The sequence below is a fragment of the Cebus imitator genome, unplaced genomic scaffold (genome assembly GCF_001604975.1).
Source record: "Cebus imitator isolate Cc_AM_T3 unplaced genomic scaffold, Cebus_imitator-1.0 Scaffold130, whole genome shotgun sequence".
Taxonomy (NCBI): domain Eukaryota; kingdom Metazoa; phylum Chordata; class Mammalia; order Primates; family Cebidae; genus Cebus; species Cebus imitator.
In genome coordinates, this window is record NW_016107445.1 from 4,811,755 (window position 1) to 4,831,114 (window position 19,360).

Genomic DNA, 19,360 nt, shown 5'->3' on the forward strand with positions numbered 1-19,360 from the left:
AAGCAAGTTCTTAATGACCTACAAAGAGATTTAGACTCCCACACAATAATAGTGGGAGGCTTTAACACACCACTGACAATATTGGACAGATCAATGAGACAGAAAGTCAACAAGGATATCCAGGACTTGAATGCAGATTTGGACCAAGTGGACATAACAGACATTTACAGGACACTCCACCCCAAATCCACAGAATACACATTCTTCTCAGTACCACATTGCACTTACTCCAAAATTGACCACATAATTGGAAAGTGAATCACTCCTCAGCAAATGCAAAAGAACGGAAATCATAAAAAACAGTCTCTCCACCCACAGTGCAATCAAATTAGAACTCAGGATTAAGAAAAGCACTCAAAACTGCACAATCCCATGGAAACTGAACAACTTGCTCTTGAATGTTGACTGGATAAACAATGAAATGAAGACAGAAATAAAGATGTTTTTCGAAATCAACAAGAACAAAGTCACAGCATACCAGAATCTATGGGACATATTTAAAGCAGTCTCTAGAGGAAAATACATAGCAATAAATGCCCACATGAAAAGCAAGGAGAGATCTAAAATCGATACCCTATCGTCAAAATTGAAAGAGCTAGAGGAGCAAGGTTAAAAAAACTCAAAAGCTAGCAGAAGACAAGAAATAACTAAGATCAGAGCAGAACTGAAGGAGATAGAGACACAAAAATCCTTCGATCAATAAATACAGGAGTATTTATAGGTTTTTCAAAAAGATCAACAAAATAGACCACTAGCCAGATTAATAAAAAAGAAAAGAGAGAATAATCAAATAGATGCAATAAAAAATGATAAAGGGGATATCACCACAGATTCCACAGAAATTCAAACCATCATCAGAGATTATTACAAACAACTCTATGCATATAAACTAGTAAACTTGGAAGAAATGGATAAATTCCTGGACACTTGCATCCTCCCAAGCCTAAACCAGGAAGTCTAAACCCTGAATAGACCAATAACAAGATCTGAAGTTGAGGCAGCAATTAAGAGCCTACCACTCAAAAAAAGCCCAGGTCCAGATGGGTTCACAGCCGAATTCTACCAGGCATACAAAGAGGAGCTGGTACCATTCCTTCTGAAACTATTCCAAATAATCCAAAAGAAGGAATCCTTCCCAAATCATTTTATGAGACCAACATCATCCTGATACCAAAACCCAGAAGAGACTCAGCAAGAAAAGAAAACTCAGGCCAATATCCATGATGAACATATATGCAAAAATTTTCAATAAAATATTGGCAAGCCAATTGCAACAGCACATCAAAAAGCTTATCCACCATGATCAAGTAGGATTCATCCCAGGGATGCAAAGCTGGTTCAAGATATACAAGCCTATAAACATAATTCACCACATAAACAGAACCAAAGACAAAAACCACATGATTATCTCAATTGATGCAGAGACAAAATTCAACAGCCCTTTATGCTAAAAACCCTCAATAAATTAGGTATTGATGGAACATATCTCAAAATAATGAAAGCTACTTACGACAAACCAACAGCCATTATCCTACTGAATGGGCAAAAACTGGAAACATTCCCTTTGAAATCTGGCACTAGACTAGGGTGCCCTCTCTCACCATTCCTATTCAATATAGTACTGGAAGTTCTAGCCAGAGCAATCAGGCAAGAAAAAGAAATAAAGGGTATTCAAATAGGAAAGGAGGAAGTCAAATTGTCTCTATTTGCAGACTACATGATTGTATATCTAGAAGACCCCATCGTCTCAGCCCAAAATCTCCTGAAACTGATAAGCAACTTCAGCAAAGTCTCAGGATACAAAATCAATGTGCAAAAATCACAAGCATTCCTATACACCAATAATAGACTTAAAGAGAGCCAAATCAAGAACGAACTGCCATTCACAATTGCTACAAAGAGAATAAAATACCTAGGAATACAACTAACAAGAAATGCAAAGGACCTCTTCAAGGAGAACTACAAACCACTGCTCAATGAAATAAGAGAGGACACAAACAGATGGAGAAACATTCCATGTTCATGGTTAGGAAGAATCAATACTGTGAAAATGGCCATACTGCCCAAAGTAATTTATAGATTCAACACTATCCCCATCAAGCTACCAATGACCTTTTTCACAGAACTGGAAAAAACCACCTTAAACTTCATAGGGAACCAAAAGAGAGCCCGCATAGCCAAGTCAATTCTAAGCAAAAAGAACAAAGCAGGAGGCATCACACTACCGGACTTCAAACTATACTACAAGGCTACAGTAATCAAAACAGCATGGTACTGGTACCAAAACAGAGATATACACCAATGGAACAGAACAGAGGCCTTGGAGGCAACACAACATATCTACAACCATCCGATCTTTGACAAACCTGACAGAAACAAGCAATGGGGAAAGGATTCCCTGTTTAATAAATGGTGTTGGGAAAACTGGCTAGCTATGTGCAGAAAGCAGAAACTGGACCCCTTCCTGACACCTTACACTAAAAGTAACTCCAGATGGATTAAAGACTTAAACATAAGACCTAACACCATAAAAACCCTAGAAGAAAATCTAGGCAAAACCATTCAGGACACAGGCATAGGCAAGGACTTCATGACCAAAACACAAAAAGCATTGGCAACAAAAGCCAAAATAGACAAATGGGACCTAATCATACTCCACAGCTTCTGCACGGCAAAAGAAACAGTCATTAGAGTGAATCGGCAACCAACAGAATGGGAAAAAATGTTTGCAGTCTACCCGTCTGACAAAGGGCTGATATCCAGAATCTACAAAGAACTAAAACAGATTTACAAGAAAAAAACAAACAAGCCCATTCAAAAGTGTGCAAAGGATATGAACAGACACTTTATAAAAGAAGACATACATGAGGCCAACAAACATATGAAAAAATGCTCATGATCACCGGTCATTAGAGAAATGCAAATCAAAACTACAATGAGATACCATCTTATGCCAGTTAGAATGGTGATCATTAAAAAATCTGGAGACGACAGATGCTGGAGAGGATATGGAGAAATAGGAACACTTTTACACTGTTGGTGGGAGTGTAAATTAGTTCAACCATTGTGGAAGACAGTGTGGAGATTCCTCAAGGACCTAGAAATAGAAATTCCAAATGACCCAGCAATCCCATTACTGGGTATATATCCAAAGGATTATAAATCGTTCTACTGTAAGAACACATGCATATGAATGTTCACTGCAGCACTGTTTATAATAGCAAAGACCTGGAACCAACCCAAATGCCCATCGATGATAGACTGGACAGGGAAAATGTGGCACATATACACAATGGAATATTATACAGCCATCAAAAACGATGATTGTGTGTCCTTTGTAGGGACATGGATGAACCTGGAAATCATCATTCTCAGCAAACTGACACAAGAACAGAAAATCAAACACTGCATGTTCTCACTCATAGGTGAGTGTTGAACAATGAGAACACATGGACACAGGGAGGGGAGCATCACACACTGGGGTCTGTGCAGGGCAACTAGGGAAGGGACAGTAGGGGGTGGGGACTTGGGGAGGGATAACATGGGGAGAAATGCCTGATTTAGGTGATGGGGAGGAAGGCAGCAAACCACACTGCCATGTGTGTACCTATGCAACAATCTTGCATGTTCTTCACATGTACCCCAAAAACCTAAAATGAAATAAAATATATATTTAAAAAAATGTATATATATATATATATATATATATATAGAGAGAGAGAGAGAGAGAGAGAGAGAGAGAGGGAATTAGATAATCCAATGAAATTCATTGTAATGAGATTTGATCCTTATACAAATGTACATAAATATAGGTATATGCAAAGGCAAATGCATGAATATATGGAGAGGAATAGATATGTATGTGTACACTATATGAAGATTATATATATATATATTTTAATTGCATTTTAGGTTTTGGGGTACATGTGAAGAACATGCAGGATTGTTGCATAGGTACACACATGGCAGTGTGATTTGCTGCCTTCCTCCCCTTCACCTAAATCTGGCATTTCTCCCCATGCTATCCCTCCCCAACTCCCCACCCCCTACTGTCCCTTCCCTAGTTGCCCTGCATAAACCCCAGTGTGTGATGCTCCCCTTCCTGTGTCCATGTGTTCTCACTGTTCATCACCCGCCTATGAGTGAGAACATGCAGTGTTTGATTTTCTGTTCTTGTGTCAGTTTGCTGAGAATGATGGTTTCCAGGTTCATCCATGTCCCTACAAAGGAGACGAACTCATCGTTTTTTAAAAATATATAAACTGTAAAATACATGTGCACTGTAAAAATATACATTCATTGTAAAATGGTACCAACGTACAAGAGCACTTATCTGCATTTCTTGACTTTCTTACAATGGGTATATATTTCTTTGTAATAAAAGACAATAGATGACTATGTAAAATAGTTTGGCAGTTTCTTATAAAAACTGAATATGTTATCATGCAACCCAGCAGTTGTACTCTTAGGCGTTTATCTCTGAAAAGTAAAATCTCCTGTTTATACTAAAACCTGTACATGAATGTTCATAGCAGCTTTATTTATAATAGCCAAAGTAGAGATACCCAGATGTCCTTCACCAGGTGACTGGTTAAATAAACTGTGGCATATCCACACCATGGACAACTTCTAAGTGATAAAAAAGATGAACTACTGATGTATGTAACAACCTGAGTGAATGTTCAGAGAAATTATGCTGAATGGAAAAACTCAATCCCTAAGGGTAACACACTGTATAATTCCATTTCTATAACATTTTGAAATGACAGATTTATAGGAATGGAGAACAAATTAGTGATTTTGAGGAGCTGGGGATGGGTTAGGGAAGTAGGTGTGATTATAAAGGGCAGCATGAGCAATCCCTGTGCTGATGGAAATGTTCTGGATGTTGAGTGTATCAGCATTAACATCCTGGTAATGTACTACAGTTTTGTGGGGTTCTTTTTACTACAGTTTGGCAAGATGTTATCACTAGGGGTAAGTGACTAAGGTAAAGAGTGCAAACCAAGAATAAAATTCTAAGGCCCCCCAACTATCCAAATAGCCAGGGGGATTCCAAAGTTATCCTGAAAAGCTAGTTCAGGCCATGATGGGAAGGGGGAGTTGGCCATGACTCATTCTCAGTATACCCTCCTTCCTTTTGGAATTCAGTAAAAGCCAACTAGCATTAACATAAACACAGACCTTAAATATGATAAGAAACATTTACATTCTGTTCTCTCTGAAGCCTGCTACTTGAAGGCTTCATCTGTATGATAAAACCCTAGTCTTCACAACCCCTTATGGTAACCCAGACATTCCTTCCTATTGATAATAACTCTTTCAACCAACTGCTGATCAGGAAATGTTTAAATCTAACCTGTGACCTGGAAGCCTCTGCTTTGAGTTGTCTGGCCTTTCCCACTCAAACCAATGTAAATCTTACATGTATTGACTGATGTATTATGCCTCCCTAAAATGTATAAAAAGCAAGCTGTTCCCCAACCTCCTTGGGCACATATTGTCAGGACATCCTGAGGCTGTGTCACTAGTGCATCCTTAACCTTGGCAAAAAAAAACTTTTGAAATTGATCGAGACCTATCTCAGATACTTTTGGGCTCACAAGGGTAACTGGGCTTTCTCTATTATTTCTTAAAAGTGCATATGAATCTACAATTATATCCAAAGTTTAATTTTAAGAAAGGCAATAGAAATAAATTTTAACTTGAAAAAAATGACTACTATGTTGGATCAATACTTGCTTTAAGAAAATTTATCTTTGAAATAGTATCAAAATGTATGTGTATTTTGCCATACCAAAAAACCTCCAAAACATTGCTGTATGAAATAAAAATATCTATTACACCTCTAAATTAGTGAATACAATAATTTAATTTTCAGATAACACAGCTTCCCTTCTGATGGCATAATGAGGTGTTACTACATGGTTTCCTCTTCAGCAAAGTTACTTATCCAGATGAGTAGTAACATACAAATAATAGGAGGAGAGGATGGGTTGCAGAGAATTAGCATTGTATCAGCCCTCCCATTTCCTGATGCTTATAGATTTGAGGAACCCCCAGGTTTAACCCCATATCAATGGAAATGTGAACAAAGGACAGACTCAGACAGGAACAGGCACTGTTTGAGTATACTCTTCTCAAGGACGGTGGTTCTCAAACTAACAGAGCATCCAACTCACAGGGGGAACCTGTTACCAACCAATCTTCCCCAGACACATCTTCAGGTATTCACTCTGTGGCTTAGGGGTGTGGCCCACAAATCTGCATTTTTTATCAGGAACCCCAGTGAAACCAGACTTTCAGGAACACTCCTCTCAGGCATGCTGGGAGCTGGACTGGGTCTGAACTGCCCAAGCAGTGACTGCAGTCCTCAGCAGAACAATAGATTTTAGTCATCTTTCCTTAAGGAAGATTAAAGGGATTCTTCCAGTTTAGGAGCTTATAAAGTGAATTACAAGATTAAATGCTAAGAACTGAGCTCATACCAAGTAATGGACTACATGTGGATGCTTAACTGAAGAAGAGAGAAGAACATTGGTGGCCAGTCTGCCGTGGAGATGAACCCATAGCCAGTTGGTCCCCAGAGCTCTGGAAAATGACTGGGTGTGTGAGGAGGGGGATTTTGAAGGAAGCTGGTTTTCCTAGAACTGGTTAGGAGCAACACGAGAGGAACATACTGTGACCTTGCTTTTTACCCTTAGGAGGACGAAGGTAACTTGGGAAACAGCTTGTTCCACACAGACAAAACAAGTTGCAACCAATAAACATTGCCCAGTCCTGGACACTTTCTTTAAGCTCTCAGTTTTGCCACTGTATTGGGCAAAAGGCTCCATATAAAACAGGGACTTGTGGAGGGAATGCAGAGATGATGGTTAGAGGCTACAAACTTTCAGTTATAAAATGAATAAGTTCTGGAGACCTAACATACGGCATGGTGATGACAATTAATGGTAATCTGTACTTGAAATTTGCCAAGAAAGTAGATCATAAGTATTGTCACCACACACACACACACGCGCACGCGCGCACACACACACACACACACACACACACACACACAGAAAGAAAAAAGGTAGCTAAGTGAGGCGATAGATACAGTTAATTAACTTGATTGTGGTGAACATTTCACACTGTATGCATACATCAAAAAATCATGTTGTGTATCTTAAATATTGTATATAGTACAATTTTTATTTTTCAGATATACCTCAATAAAGCTGGACAAAAAAGATGAATTTTATTCCTGTTTGCTGCCACAGCCACTTTCTCAACCTGCACCAACTCTCAGATCTGTTTCTGATCCTCCCAGCTATTAACCAGCCTCGTTTGTAACCTCTTTTCCACCCGTGTCTGCCATTCTCCGTCTATTTCTTGGATATGACTTTCACTTCTCTCAGTAGTAATTCTGATTATTCACTTCTGCTGCTTTGCCCCTGGTCATATCAAGTACATGCTCTTTTCAGCTTATTGTTTCTCCAGGAACGTCTACACCTAGTTTCATCTGGATGAAGATACTCTGCCCACCAAGGTGCCCCATCAGCTGGCCACACCCGAGTGCTGCGGATGGTGGCTGTAAGAGCACCGGTGAAGCACTTGGCTAGAAGTGGCCAGAGTAGTGTCTCTTTTCTTCTGCCTTTTCTTCTTTCAGCTGTCCAAGTTGGTCTTATCTGCTTGGACATTCCATATTTGGCCTGTTTCAAACTGGGTCATAGTCCCTGTTGACTCTTACCATATAGGACTAGTTAAGGAATGGCAAGAGGTATCTTCTCACATGGAAATTCTAATGAATTGTGATGGACAGCAGTGAGTGTGTTGTTAAAAAGAGTAGGATCTGACCTCAGTGTGCCATCATCAATTAGTCATGTCTCCCTAGGGTGCAGACGTGGGTAGATTTTTGCCTTCTGAGAGACTGACATCTTTAGACTGGACAGTTTCTTCTTTTCTTTAGGGCTGATACATTCACTGCAGGTGCTTCACATTATCTCTTTGCATTCCTTTACTCAAACCCCAATCTTTTAGTAAAAAAACTATTTCTAGTGCATTAGCATTTTCCATTAATCTTTGCTATAAAAATATCTGCAAAGCAGAAACTGCAGGAATTGTGTCTTTTTTCCAAAGAGAACATACTCTGCCAAGGCCTTTGGCAGGATCCATTTTGCAGCTATAGTCTGGGAATTGCACAACTCTTCTTAGGTTTATGTTGGAAAAAGAGTAGCTTCGGGCTGCATGCTGTCAGGAAAACTTTCCCCAGTATTCAAAAGCTCTTTCCGTTATGGCTGTTTCTTATCCCTTACTATTAATTGCGCATAGTTACTGGTGTCATAGGACAAAACGTCTCTGTCTTATAGTTGAAATGTGAATACCCAAATCATGGAGGTTAGCATTCCCAGTTGCATTCCTACTCCCTACACAAAATCAGGGCATTTAACATCCAGGCATTCCTACCCATATGTGTTGTGTCCTACAAAGTATCATCTTCACAAAGGAGCACTCACTCAACTTACCTTGTAATGGAAGAGAAACAATCCACAGAACAGGCTGTATAAGTCTGCTGTGAGCAGAGAAAGGTTGACTGAAGTGGCGCTGGTTTTCTTTATGACGACTGGCATAAAGCTGTAGAGACCAAACATACAGGCACTAAAGCCAACGTAGAGCAGTCCTGGAGGAAGAGGAGGGAGGGCAGCATTAGGGCCTTCTCCAGGGCGTCTTCCGCATCCACAGCAGGGCAAGAAGGGGAGTAGGGCACACCACCCGTCACTCACACAAGGCAGTTTCTCTTTCCCCCTATTAACTGATGTTTATTATTGGATAACACATGTCAAAAATAAAATAAGGTAAAATAAAAAATAAAAATTTAAGAGTGAAAAATGAACTTTCTGCTTCTTACTGAATAGCTGACATTTTGCTTCTTCTGGGAAGGGGTGCCTCTTAGTGGCTATAGTCAGAACACAGAATCAAGGTTTTTGAATTTTACTCTCAATTGTGCTGTAATTAGCTTTTGTCACTCATGTATTTTTAAACTTTTTTTTAACTTCTTAATTTTTAATTTGAGTAATAGGAACAAAACTGCTTGGTATCATGCATTGCCCACAATAATGAATAACTACAGTCTTTAAAGTTGAAGAGCTTGCATGTCAGAGAGACCTGAACTTAGAATACTGAACTGGAATGTTGACTGTGTGACCTTGGGTGGATGAATTCATTGCTGGGAACACAGGATAATCTGTCGGTCTCTTCCAGGTTTGTGAATCTATTCTGCCCTATCCACAACACACAGAGCGTTGCCCTTCTAGCACATATCCTGGCCTATTATGTGCTCTCACATGTGGGCTTTCATACCCTTAAAATACTAGGTAGCCAACCTCTCATCCTCAAAATTTCTCTTTCTCTCTCTCTCTGTCTCTCTTTCTCTCTCTGTAATTAAGCCTAGACATGGGTACCTTATTTTGCAGGGTCTCAAGCAAGAGTTTACAGCTAAATCTATACTGTGGTTTGTTTTTCCCCAAATGTTGATACAATGCAAATGTAAAAAAAAATAATGTTCATCTCTCCACCTTGAAAGAATAAGGCACAGGATACGCGTAAATGTGACAATTCAGTGGCTGCCTGGGCATTACAATATAATAAAAATAACCTTTCCAAAGGAATCCTTGATTAAATGTGTCTGGTGTAGGGTATAGGCAGATTTGCTTCCTCTGAATTTTATGGATTTAGGGGAGTTTGGTAGGTACTGAATATCTGGTCTTTCTGATTATGAAGAACAGTGATTAATGCAAAGATATATTGGGTTTGCTCACAAGAAAAGTGCTTAAGGTCACAAATCATCACTCCATATGAAAAGCCACATCAGATCTATGAAAAAATTATTCTGAACATAAGTAAGTAAACTCAGTACAACAGCCCCCTCTAGCGTGGTGGAAGAGCCCTCAGAGGAGGGGGGAACAACCACTTTCCTATTTGGGAAAGATAAAAGTCCTATGTGTAGATTCTATCACAGTAGTAATAGTTTGGTTTTTAATTCTCCATCAGAAGTTTGAATTCCCTAAAAACAGACTGTTTTCCTGTATGTTTGTTTCATGCTACTTGTAGTTCATTTTCCTTTCAACCAAGCTACTAAAAATTCAGTAATAAATATTACATAACTTAGGACTAATACATGAAAAGACATAAAAATTAATTTGGTACTCCTTAGAGAAATCTGTGATTAACAGATGAGAGACAAGACCATCCTTAAATTAATCTACTAAAAATAACAAACCTTAATCAGAACACAGTCTAGGCACCAGAGCCTTGCTTCTGTCCTTGTTTTGTTTTTTGAAGGTGTCACTGATTTAAATACCATGACTGGGTTAGAAAGTTCCAGAATAATACCCTTCCATCATTTTGCATGGACTTTGACTTGTGGGCTCTGATGTTTTATATTCACTCATTTATTCAACCATTATTCTCTGAGTACTTACTATGCCCTGGGCACTCTGCTATGGGTTAGGAACAATGAAAAACAGGACAGACTAGAAGCTTAGAGTCGCTATTGATGTCATGCAGAAAGACAAGGGCTTCTTAAAGAGAAGGGCAGGCACTTGCTTTAGACAAGGTGGTGAGGTAGGGCTACTTTGTGGAGGTGGCATTTACCTCCAGTGCTGAAGGACAAAAAGGAGATTGCCATGAGAGAAGCCAAAGAAACCTGCACATGAAAACTTCCTGAAAGGGACAGGGCCTCAAGTGTTGCAGATGCTGACCAAGGCCAGAATGGCTGAGCGGAATGAAGAGAATGGGCAGGGGAAGCCGAAAAATTGGGAAAAGAATGGATTATGCAGGGCCTTGCAGGTCTTGGAAAGAAGAAATGTAAATCTTATTCTAGTTGTGCAAAGAAGCCATTGAGAAGTTTGTGGCAGGTGACTAGAAGAATCTGATCTACATTTTCAAAAGATGATTTTGGCTACTTTGTGGAGAAGGGATTAGAAGGAGAAAAGCACGGGACCAGTTACAGAGACCAGTTAGCACGATGGCGGTGTTACAGTTCCAGCGAGAGAGGCTGGTAGCTTGCTTGGTTTTGCAGTGGAGAAGGGAAGTAGCTGGGTCTGTGAAGACTCAACAAGCCCTGGTGATGGACTGATATAGGTGGTGAGGAAAAGGAGGGCACGGAGGATGCCCATGGGTTCTGGCTAATTTAGAAACTGGGTGAACTGTGATGCCATATACTGAGATGGAGGGAACTAAAAGAGGACCAGGTTTTGGGGAGAAATAAAATGCTCCATTTTGAATGATCTGTTCAGTAGGGAGCTGGATATATAAATGGAGGACTCAGAAGAGGGGAGATTTTACAAGCCCAGTTGGTGAGCAAAGGAGAGTAGGAAAAGAAATAGATGGCACTGTGCTAACCAGGCTACCTTAGGATGTTTCCAGCTAATATATTCTCAACCTATTTTTAACTGCTGCAGAAATTAGAGGTAGGGGGACAGGAGTGGAATATATGCACTATCACAATTGACAACTAGGTCAACCAATGTTTTTGTGTATTTCCTAAGCAAAGCACAGTCAGCCAACACACGATTAAATTGAGAGTTGGAATGCAGTATCGTTGCCCTTTCTTGGCTGTTCTCAGATGGACATTAGATAGTTAATGGATATTAACAATGTCTCTGAAAGTCCAACATGTTGTCCAGGTAGGGGTTTTCAGTTGATTAGCATGATCATACAAATGAACTGAATTACTTTTTGACTGACAACTACAAAATGGCTGCAGTAACCACACTTATAAACAGAGTGTGTGTATAAATAAACATTTCCTCTTGGAATGTTTTCTCTCTCACTAAGGATAGAATTTGGTGACTCTTGTCCTTAGGCACTAAAGTGATTTAAGCTACAGAGACAGGAAATACTATTATCAGCTAATATGGACTGAGCACTTACTATGTGTCACATACTTATGTACAGTAATTAATCTCCACAACAGTATAATGCTGATAACTATTGCTATCCTCTTTATACAGGTTAGGAAATAGGCTTATAGAGTGTATCAATCAAGAAACACAGTCCATACTGGGTTAAATAGAGGCTATGTTAAATGGAGTACAAGTTACAAAGGTGTTCCATATGGCTGATGGGGAAAAAGGGATGGTCAGGCAACCTGAAGATTAGCAATAGCAGGGAGTTACTAACAATGCAAGAGCTAGGGAAATACAAGAGGGAGGTCATGTTGCCCGAGGTAAGAAGTTAGGAAAGCCCAGCAGAGGTAGAATCACAGAGGAGACTCAGCCGCATCTAGAGGAGATCTGACCCCAAACAGAGCGACACAGGGAGAAACACTGGTTCCTTTCTTTCTCCCACCTCCAATCTCCCTCTACTGACTCCAGTGGGCCAAAACTGACTGGAATCCAGTAGATAAGGGAGGGTGGGATGTGGGTCTGCATAAGCAGAACAGAGGAAAGTGTAAAAGAGGATCTGTGAGTAAACAGGCAAAAGAGCAGCATACGAAGGTTGAGTAATTTGCCCTTAGGTCACATAGGCAGCCTGACTTTAAATTAGTACATAGCATACACCTATTTTGTTTAATTATTACAAAGAAAAATAAGGCTTTGAAGGAATATCCTATTGGACTCTAATCAATACCTCATTTAATAAATTATACATATATGTATATATATATGATGTGTCTGTATAGGCTACATATATTTGATCTCATCTCTTTCTTCAGGATTCCACTGGTGTTCTTTCTCTTTCTTTTGAATATACCAGAGTTCTAAAATATCATTTGTAATTCTGAAAAACAATGGCTAGGTTAGATGACTTCTCAGAACATACACATTAGGTAAAGTGTATAAAGGGCGCCGGGCTGGCTTTGCTCAGATATGTGATGCTTGTCAAGTCACCTCAACTCCCCATGCCTCAGGGTGAACATGGGTAAAAAGAAAGGTGTACTTTTTTTTTTTTGAGACAGAGTCTTGCTCTGTTGTCCAGGCTGGAGTGCAGTTGTACAATCCCGGCTCACTGCAACCTCCGCCTCCTGGGTTCAAGCTATCCTCAGCCTCCTGAGTGGCAGGAACTACAGGCATGTGCCACCACACCCAGCTAATTTTTGTATTTTTAGTAGAGACAGGTTTTCGCCATGTTGGCCAGGCTGGTCTTGAACCCCTGGCTTCAAGTGATCTGCCTACCTCAGCCTCCCAAAGTACTGAAATTATGGGTGTGAGCCATTGCGCCTGGCCATGAAAGATGTATTCTCAATTATCTTTAGGTCTTTTCCTGCTCTGTGGTCCCATTATTTCATATTTGGGGAGAGGCCAAATCTCTTGTTTTGGCCTCCAGGAAAAAAACTAAAACCAAAACCAAGACAAGCATCGACCATAACCAAAAGCGAAGAAGCCCCCTGCATACCGCAAGTCTGTGCTCACTGACCTGCAGCACAATTTTTCTTTTCTCTGACATTTGACTTTCACATCGATTACATTTCTTCACACATCCTTTAGCACGGTATGACCCATGGGATAGAGGGAATGTTTAAGTTGTTTATTAGGCTTATGAATGTGACGCTAACATTCCTGCTCCCCAAGAGGGTATTTTAGCTGTATTAGGTCACACATTTCACTCGAGTTTACTCATTAGATAATCACAACCAGTCTTTCTGTTCAGCAGAGTAAAACAATGGAATACAAATAAACAACAATAACTATTATTGCTTGCTTTTAATTGTTCTGTATTTTGCAGTTGACCAGCATTGTAGGAAAATAAAAAAATGTTTTTAAAAGTGACTTCAAGTTAAGAAAATAGAAAACATATTTATTATCCCAAAAAAAAAAACAATCTTTCCACTTTGATAAAATGGCAACCACATGAGTTGTCTAAGAGATTGTATGAGGTTAGATTACTGATGTGGAGAGGGGGAAGACAGAGAAATTCATTGACAGATGCTGAGAAATGAAGACCTCTTGGATTTTGGTCTCCTAAACAGAAGAATGTGAGCTTTCCTTCAGGACATAGTCATCAGAGCTTGGCCTCTCAGGTGACTTCTCAAGGAGTGTGGGGTGGGTTTGAGAAGGTGCTGACCTTCCCCTGATATCTCCCTGCCTCTCTGGCCCATGAATTGCAGCGGCTGCTATGCCATCTTCCAGTTCCATAGAAAGTGCAGTGTCAAGCTTAAAGTGTCTTGCCATTGTCTCCACTGTTTCCCTTTTGTCTGTATTTTGTAAGATGAGAAAGGGAAGAATAGGATCATCTTTGTTGATTGCCAATCATTCATTTGCTCATTTAGTAAACATTTATTCCCTGCATGCCATGTGTCTAGTACTAAGCTAACAACAGAAACTTGCAGAAGATCAGGGCCAGATAATGAGGACCAAGGAGGCCCCAGTGTAAACACATCCCAAACACAACCCTAAAAATGCTTCAGAAAGAGGAAGATGAGTATTTGATTTTCCTCTGAGGCCATTTTGTATTGATACATAATAATTGTACATATTTATGAGTATGTGATATTTTGATACATGCATGCAATGTATAATGATCAAGTCAGGGCAACTGGGATATCCATCACCTCAACCACTGAATCATCTTTGTGTGTGTGTTGGGAACATTCCAAATCTCTTCAGCTATTTCGAAATACACAATGAATTATTGTTAACTATATTCACCCTACAGTGCTATAGAGGCCATTGTGGCCTCATTTCCAATCAGATATTAAATGGATGGCTTCGTAATGTGTTCCTTGTAGACTGTCCTTCATCATCTTCAACTACAGGGGACTGACGTTTTAATAGCAATATGAGAGTTCAGAATAAAACTATCTTTTGATGACTCATTTAACACTGAATTATAACAGAACCTCAGTAGATATGCACATGGCATCCACATAGTTTGAGGACAAAGTCTTTTTGATCATTACCATTACCATCAATATCAAGTTAATTTATGCTCAAGGACCACTGCATGTGAAGTGCTACCAAGCACAGGTAACATTTTGTTTTCTGGTGTTGAGGGTCACAAAGACAAATGTTTTCTGTGACCTCCAACTGGTTTCCTTTCCCTGTTGCCCTCTTCTTCTCTCCCCACTTGCCCTGTTGATTTTCATTTAATTATATCATTCTGTATCAAAACTAGAGAGAAATTAAATGGCAGGGCTGTGAGACACAGGGCTGGTTAGCCCTTGAAGTCACTAGACAGACCCCCTAGGGAGAGTCAGGCACAGTTCTGTGGCTCAGTGTGCCTTCAGAGGGAATGATGTCTGCAGTAAGCCTCACGTGCTTAGCAGATGGGGATAGGTAGGTAAAGTGACTCGTGGGAGTTTATGTTTTTATTGTCTTTCCTTATGGACACGGAGTTTGGCTGAAGTTGTATTAAAGCTCATATAAGCTGGAGATGGCTCAAGCAACCAGATTCAGTGTGGGGAACAGTCTGTAGCCCAGTCCCTGACGCTTGCATTCACTCTGCACACATTTTCCATGCAATCCCATAAGCCAGGTTCTGTGCTCACTGTGGAGACACCTTCTGAGGTTATTAAATGTCAGTCCCTTTTAGGGCTTGCCGAGATTGATCATTACAGCATCTCCTAGGATCTTAAATCCTTGTCCTAAATTTCTTCGAGGAAAGTGATTCTAGAAACAGGTGGAACCTAAGAAGTCCTGGATGACTATTAACTAGCTCAAAGTGTGTCTGGTATTTTCTAAGTCCATTTGGAGATCAATTAACCATTTCTTATGTGCAAACTGCTCCCTTCTGAAAGGTATTTATGGGCCCAGAACGCCCATTACATTGTTTCCTTTCATGTTTTTTTGTTAAGTTCGGTTTTTTCCCCTTCACCCAAGTAGCACTTTTTAATGGTCGCATCAGTTTAGTGTTTCTTGGCTAAGGCAAATTGCTGTCATTTATGTGCTACCACTGCCTCAGGCCGGTTTTTCTTTCCGTTGGTCTTTAACCTACTAACACACTTCTGTGTCTCCCCTAATGGCATCTTGGCAATGGTAATGGGCAGAAGCTCAATTAGGAAACGCTATGAATCATACAATTTAGTCTCTCAGAATGTGCAGGATTTCCTGAAATGACAAAAGGATTTCATTTTCCCTTGTCCCTTACCATTCTAAATCCCTTCCTTGTTGGTGCTCCACACTGACCCACATCATTCTTCAAACACATTTCTCAGGTTATAAAAAGAACATCTTAGGTGAGCTGACTCCTTACCTATTTGCCAATCCCAGGGCACCTTTAATAGCTCCTTGTGCTCCATTATAGCTCTGAAAATTCAAAGAAAACAAATCTGATGAGCAAGATTAGAAGGCATTCTACATTCCTTTTTTTTTTTTTCCACTTATCAGATTTATACAAATAATGAAGCAACCAGATGAATTTCAGGAAGAATTTTGGGTCACGCAGAAGCAGGTCTAATTAGGTAGCCTGTGGTTTATCCCTGAAGAACCTGGTCAGTGTGTGCAGGTGTGCCAGGGGGCCTTGGGGAGCTCAACCCTTCCTGCCCTTCTCACCCAAACAGTCGGCCTGCAGCCTTTGTTTCTGCTTGACAGATGCTTTCTGAAAAGCAAACGATGAGGTTCAGAAAATGTCTGTGCTTGCAGGTTTAATCAATTTTCTGATTGAGTGTTTTCTAGGGCAATGGTTCTCAAAGTTAAATGTACATGAGAGCCATCTGGAGAATGCATTAAAATACACTGTTTCCTGGTCCCATCTCTAGAGATTCGGATTCAGAGATCCGGTGAGATCCATGGATGTGCATTTCTGGCAAGTGCTCAAGTGATGTCAGTGCTGCTGGTCGGAGGATCGTATTTTGAGAACCACTGATCTAGAAGAGAATGGGGAAGTGACACTGGCACTGCTCCACCAGCATTATTTTGATTCCAGTGAGCCGTCAATATATCCCACTTGCCAAGCACACCCTAATGACACTCCCATTATTTTGGCAGCAGTGGCCACCAAAGGGAACACTCAACTCTAATAGACTATAACTGAAGCAAATGAGCACTAGGTCTCTGAACATATTTTTTGGACTCAAGAATAATAACCCATAAAAGAAGCCATCTATCTACAAAACGTTGGCTATGAATGGTAATTTATTTTCCTCTCACAAAGCTGAAGCACCAAATTTAGGAGATTTAAAATGCCATCACTTTCAAAATGAACTCCAAATAAATCCTGCTCAGACTGTGCCTTGTTTGCTGTGACGTTTTCCACCAATAACTCAAGACACCAAAATTTGGAGGATTGTTGAAAACAGGCTATTTGTAAAACCTGTTTAAGGTGATGCCAAAACATCTTCCATAAATAACTTCAGACACCGCACCAGTGCAGTTACAAAGTGCTTGCTTTGTAGAGAGAGATTGATGAAATCAGAATTACCTGTTTGTAGAAAGGGATTTGGTAAAATTTGACTGGAGGTTATACTATCATTCTTTATGTCTCACGTGAAGCTAAAATATTGGTCCTTACAAATGGAAATTATGCTTTGATTGAAACTTATTTTCATAACAAATTCTGAGACAAGTCATTGATGATTTATATGTTCCAGCTGTAGAACTGTTACAAAACCGGTGCTTCGACTTTGTGATGCTTAGTGAATGTCTGTATTGTATCTTCACCTTTATTCTAAGAGATAAATTTGGAATATAGTTCACTCTTGCAAATCCATGGGCAGTAAAATCACACATTTATAAAAGTGTAATTTTAAACTATAAGTTTTCTATTGGTGGTTGTCACGAGTATAGAGAATATTCCTTTTGGGAAATTCATTGAATTGGGGCATTTATGCTTAGTTTTTCTACTTCTCTAAGTAAACCCCACACATTGGTTTGGGAGAATCAGCCTTAATGCTTCTAATGCTTTCTTGCAAATTATTTTCAATGTTTTATAAAACATTAAGTGTTTTATAAAAGTTTATACTAAACTTGTTTAATTTGGAGGATATTTACTAATAAAGATGTTGAGTTGGCAGATTTCATGAATCCTTTGTACAGGAAGCTGGTGACTGGATTCCAGCCTTGATTTTTACATCCCGAGAACAAAAATTGTAAGAATCAGTCTTGTCAGTCTCTCTATTATCTAAATTTCTTGTTATTTTTACTCACAATTGAATTCCACTGAAAAATGCTCCAAAGAGACCAATCATTCCCAGGAATTCCACTCGGCTCAGGGTTCGGATGATGTATTCTTCCCAGACGTTAGAGATACCATAGAGTGTGGCTCCTCCTAAGACCAGAAGGTCCCCTACCAGCTTATTTTCCCCTAGGAACCAACCAAACAAACAGAGGGAGCATCATTAAAACTTTCTTAACAAGAATCAAATAGGTGATGGGGAGAAAGGCAGCAAATCACACTGCCATGTGTGTACCTATGCAACAATCTTGCATGTTCTTCACATGTACCCCAAAACCTAAAATGCAATAAAAAAAATTGAGAAAACAAACAAAAGCCAAAAAACCCCAAGAATCTAGTATCAGCAAATTGGGCTTCCCTTGTCTATTCTATGTTGACATTTTTATAGAAGTTCTGCAATTTCCGAAAATCAAACACCGCATGTTCTCACTAATAGGCGGGTGTTGAACAATGAGAACACATGGACACAGGGAGGGGAGCACTACACACTGGGGTCTGTTGGGGGGAAATGGGGGAGGGACGGGGGCGGTGGAGAGGTGGGGAGAGAGAGCATGGGGAGAAATGCCAGATATAGGTGAAGGGGAGGAAGGCAGAAAATCACACTGCCATGTGTGTACCTATGAAACAATCTTGCATGTTCTTTACATGTACCCCAAAACCTAAAATGCAATAAAAAAAGAAGTTCTACAATTTCCAACTTAAATTTACTAAAGTTTGTTTATCTGTGCTCTAGACATGTTCTGATATAAAAAGGCTGCATATGTTGACACAATTAGAAGTCTTCTCTGACTAAGAAAGAGATGAGTCTCTTCCAGATCACACCCTCTTCACAAAGCCCACCATCTTTTGTCCAGGTATATGTCTATATATATATGGTAATAGATGTACAAGCTACATTTGTTTCAGGGCATTTTCCATCAGTTTAGTGAACATGGTGTAGAACAAACAGAAGCAGCATAAATTTCCACCTTCTGCTATTCAGGGAAGGAAGCTACAACAGAAGCCATCAAGACTCCATTTTGACCATGGGCAAAATGTGTAATTATTAGTAAATGAGAGTGAAAGGATTAATGGGTTGAAATTTTCAACTCCCCTGAAGTAAGTAACTTAAGAGTGTAAATATATGTAATTCACTATCACGTTAATATTTTTTTCATTAAAAATTCTTTTTGTTTTAAACTCAATTTTGGACTGGGTTTAGTGGCACATGCCTGTAATCCTAGTACTTTGGGAGGCCAAGGGGGTGGATCACTCGAGGTCAGAA

The 19,360-nt window shown here is 39.7% G+C and overlaps 1 protein-coding gene across 1 annotated transcript in view; it reads right to left on the reverse strand.

Moving 5' to 3' along the window:
- The window catches only part of SLC35F1 (solute carrier family 35 member F1), a 416,242-nt gene that overhangs the window by 29,951 nt on the left and 366,931 nt on the right, over positions 1-19,360 (reverse strand). The window contains exons 5-7 of the mRNA XM_017541082.2: positions 18,069-18,225; positions 16,177-16,229; positions 8,508-8,662 (exon numbers count right to left, since the gene is read on the reverse strand). Coding sequence (XP_017396571.1) covers positions 8,508-8,662; positions 16,177-16,229; positions 18,069-18,225 — 365 coding nt within the window. The remainder of the gene's footprint in view (positions 1-8,507; positions 8,663-16,176; positions 16,230-18,068; positions 18,226-19,360) is intronic.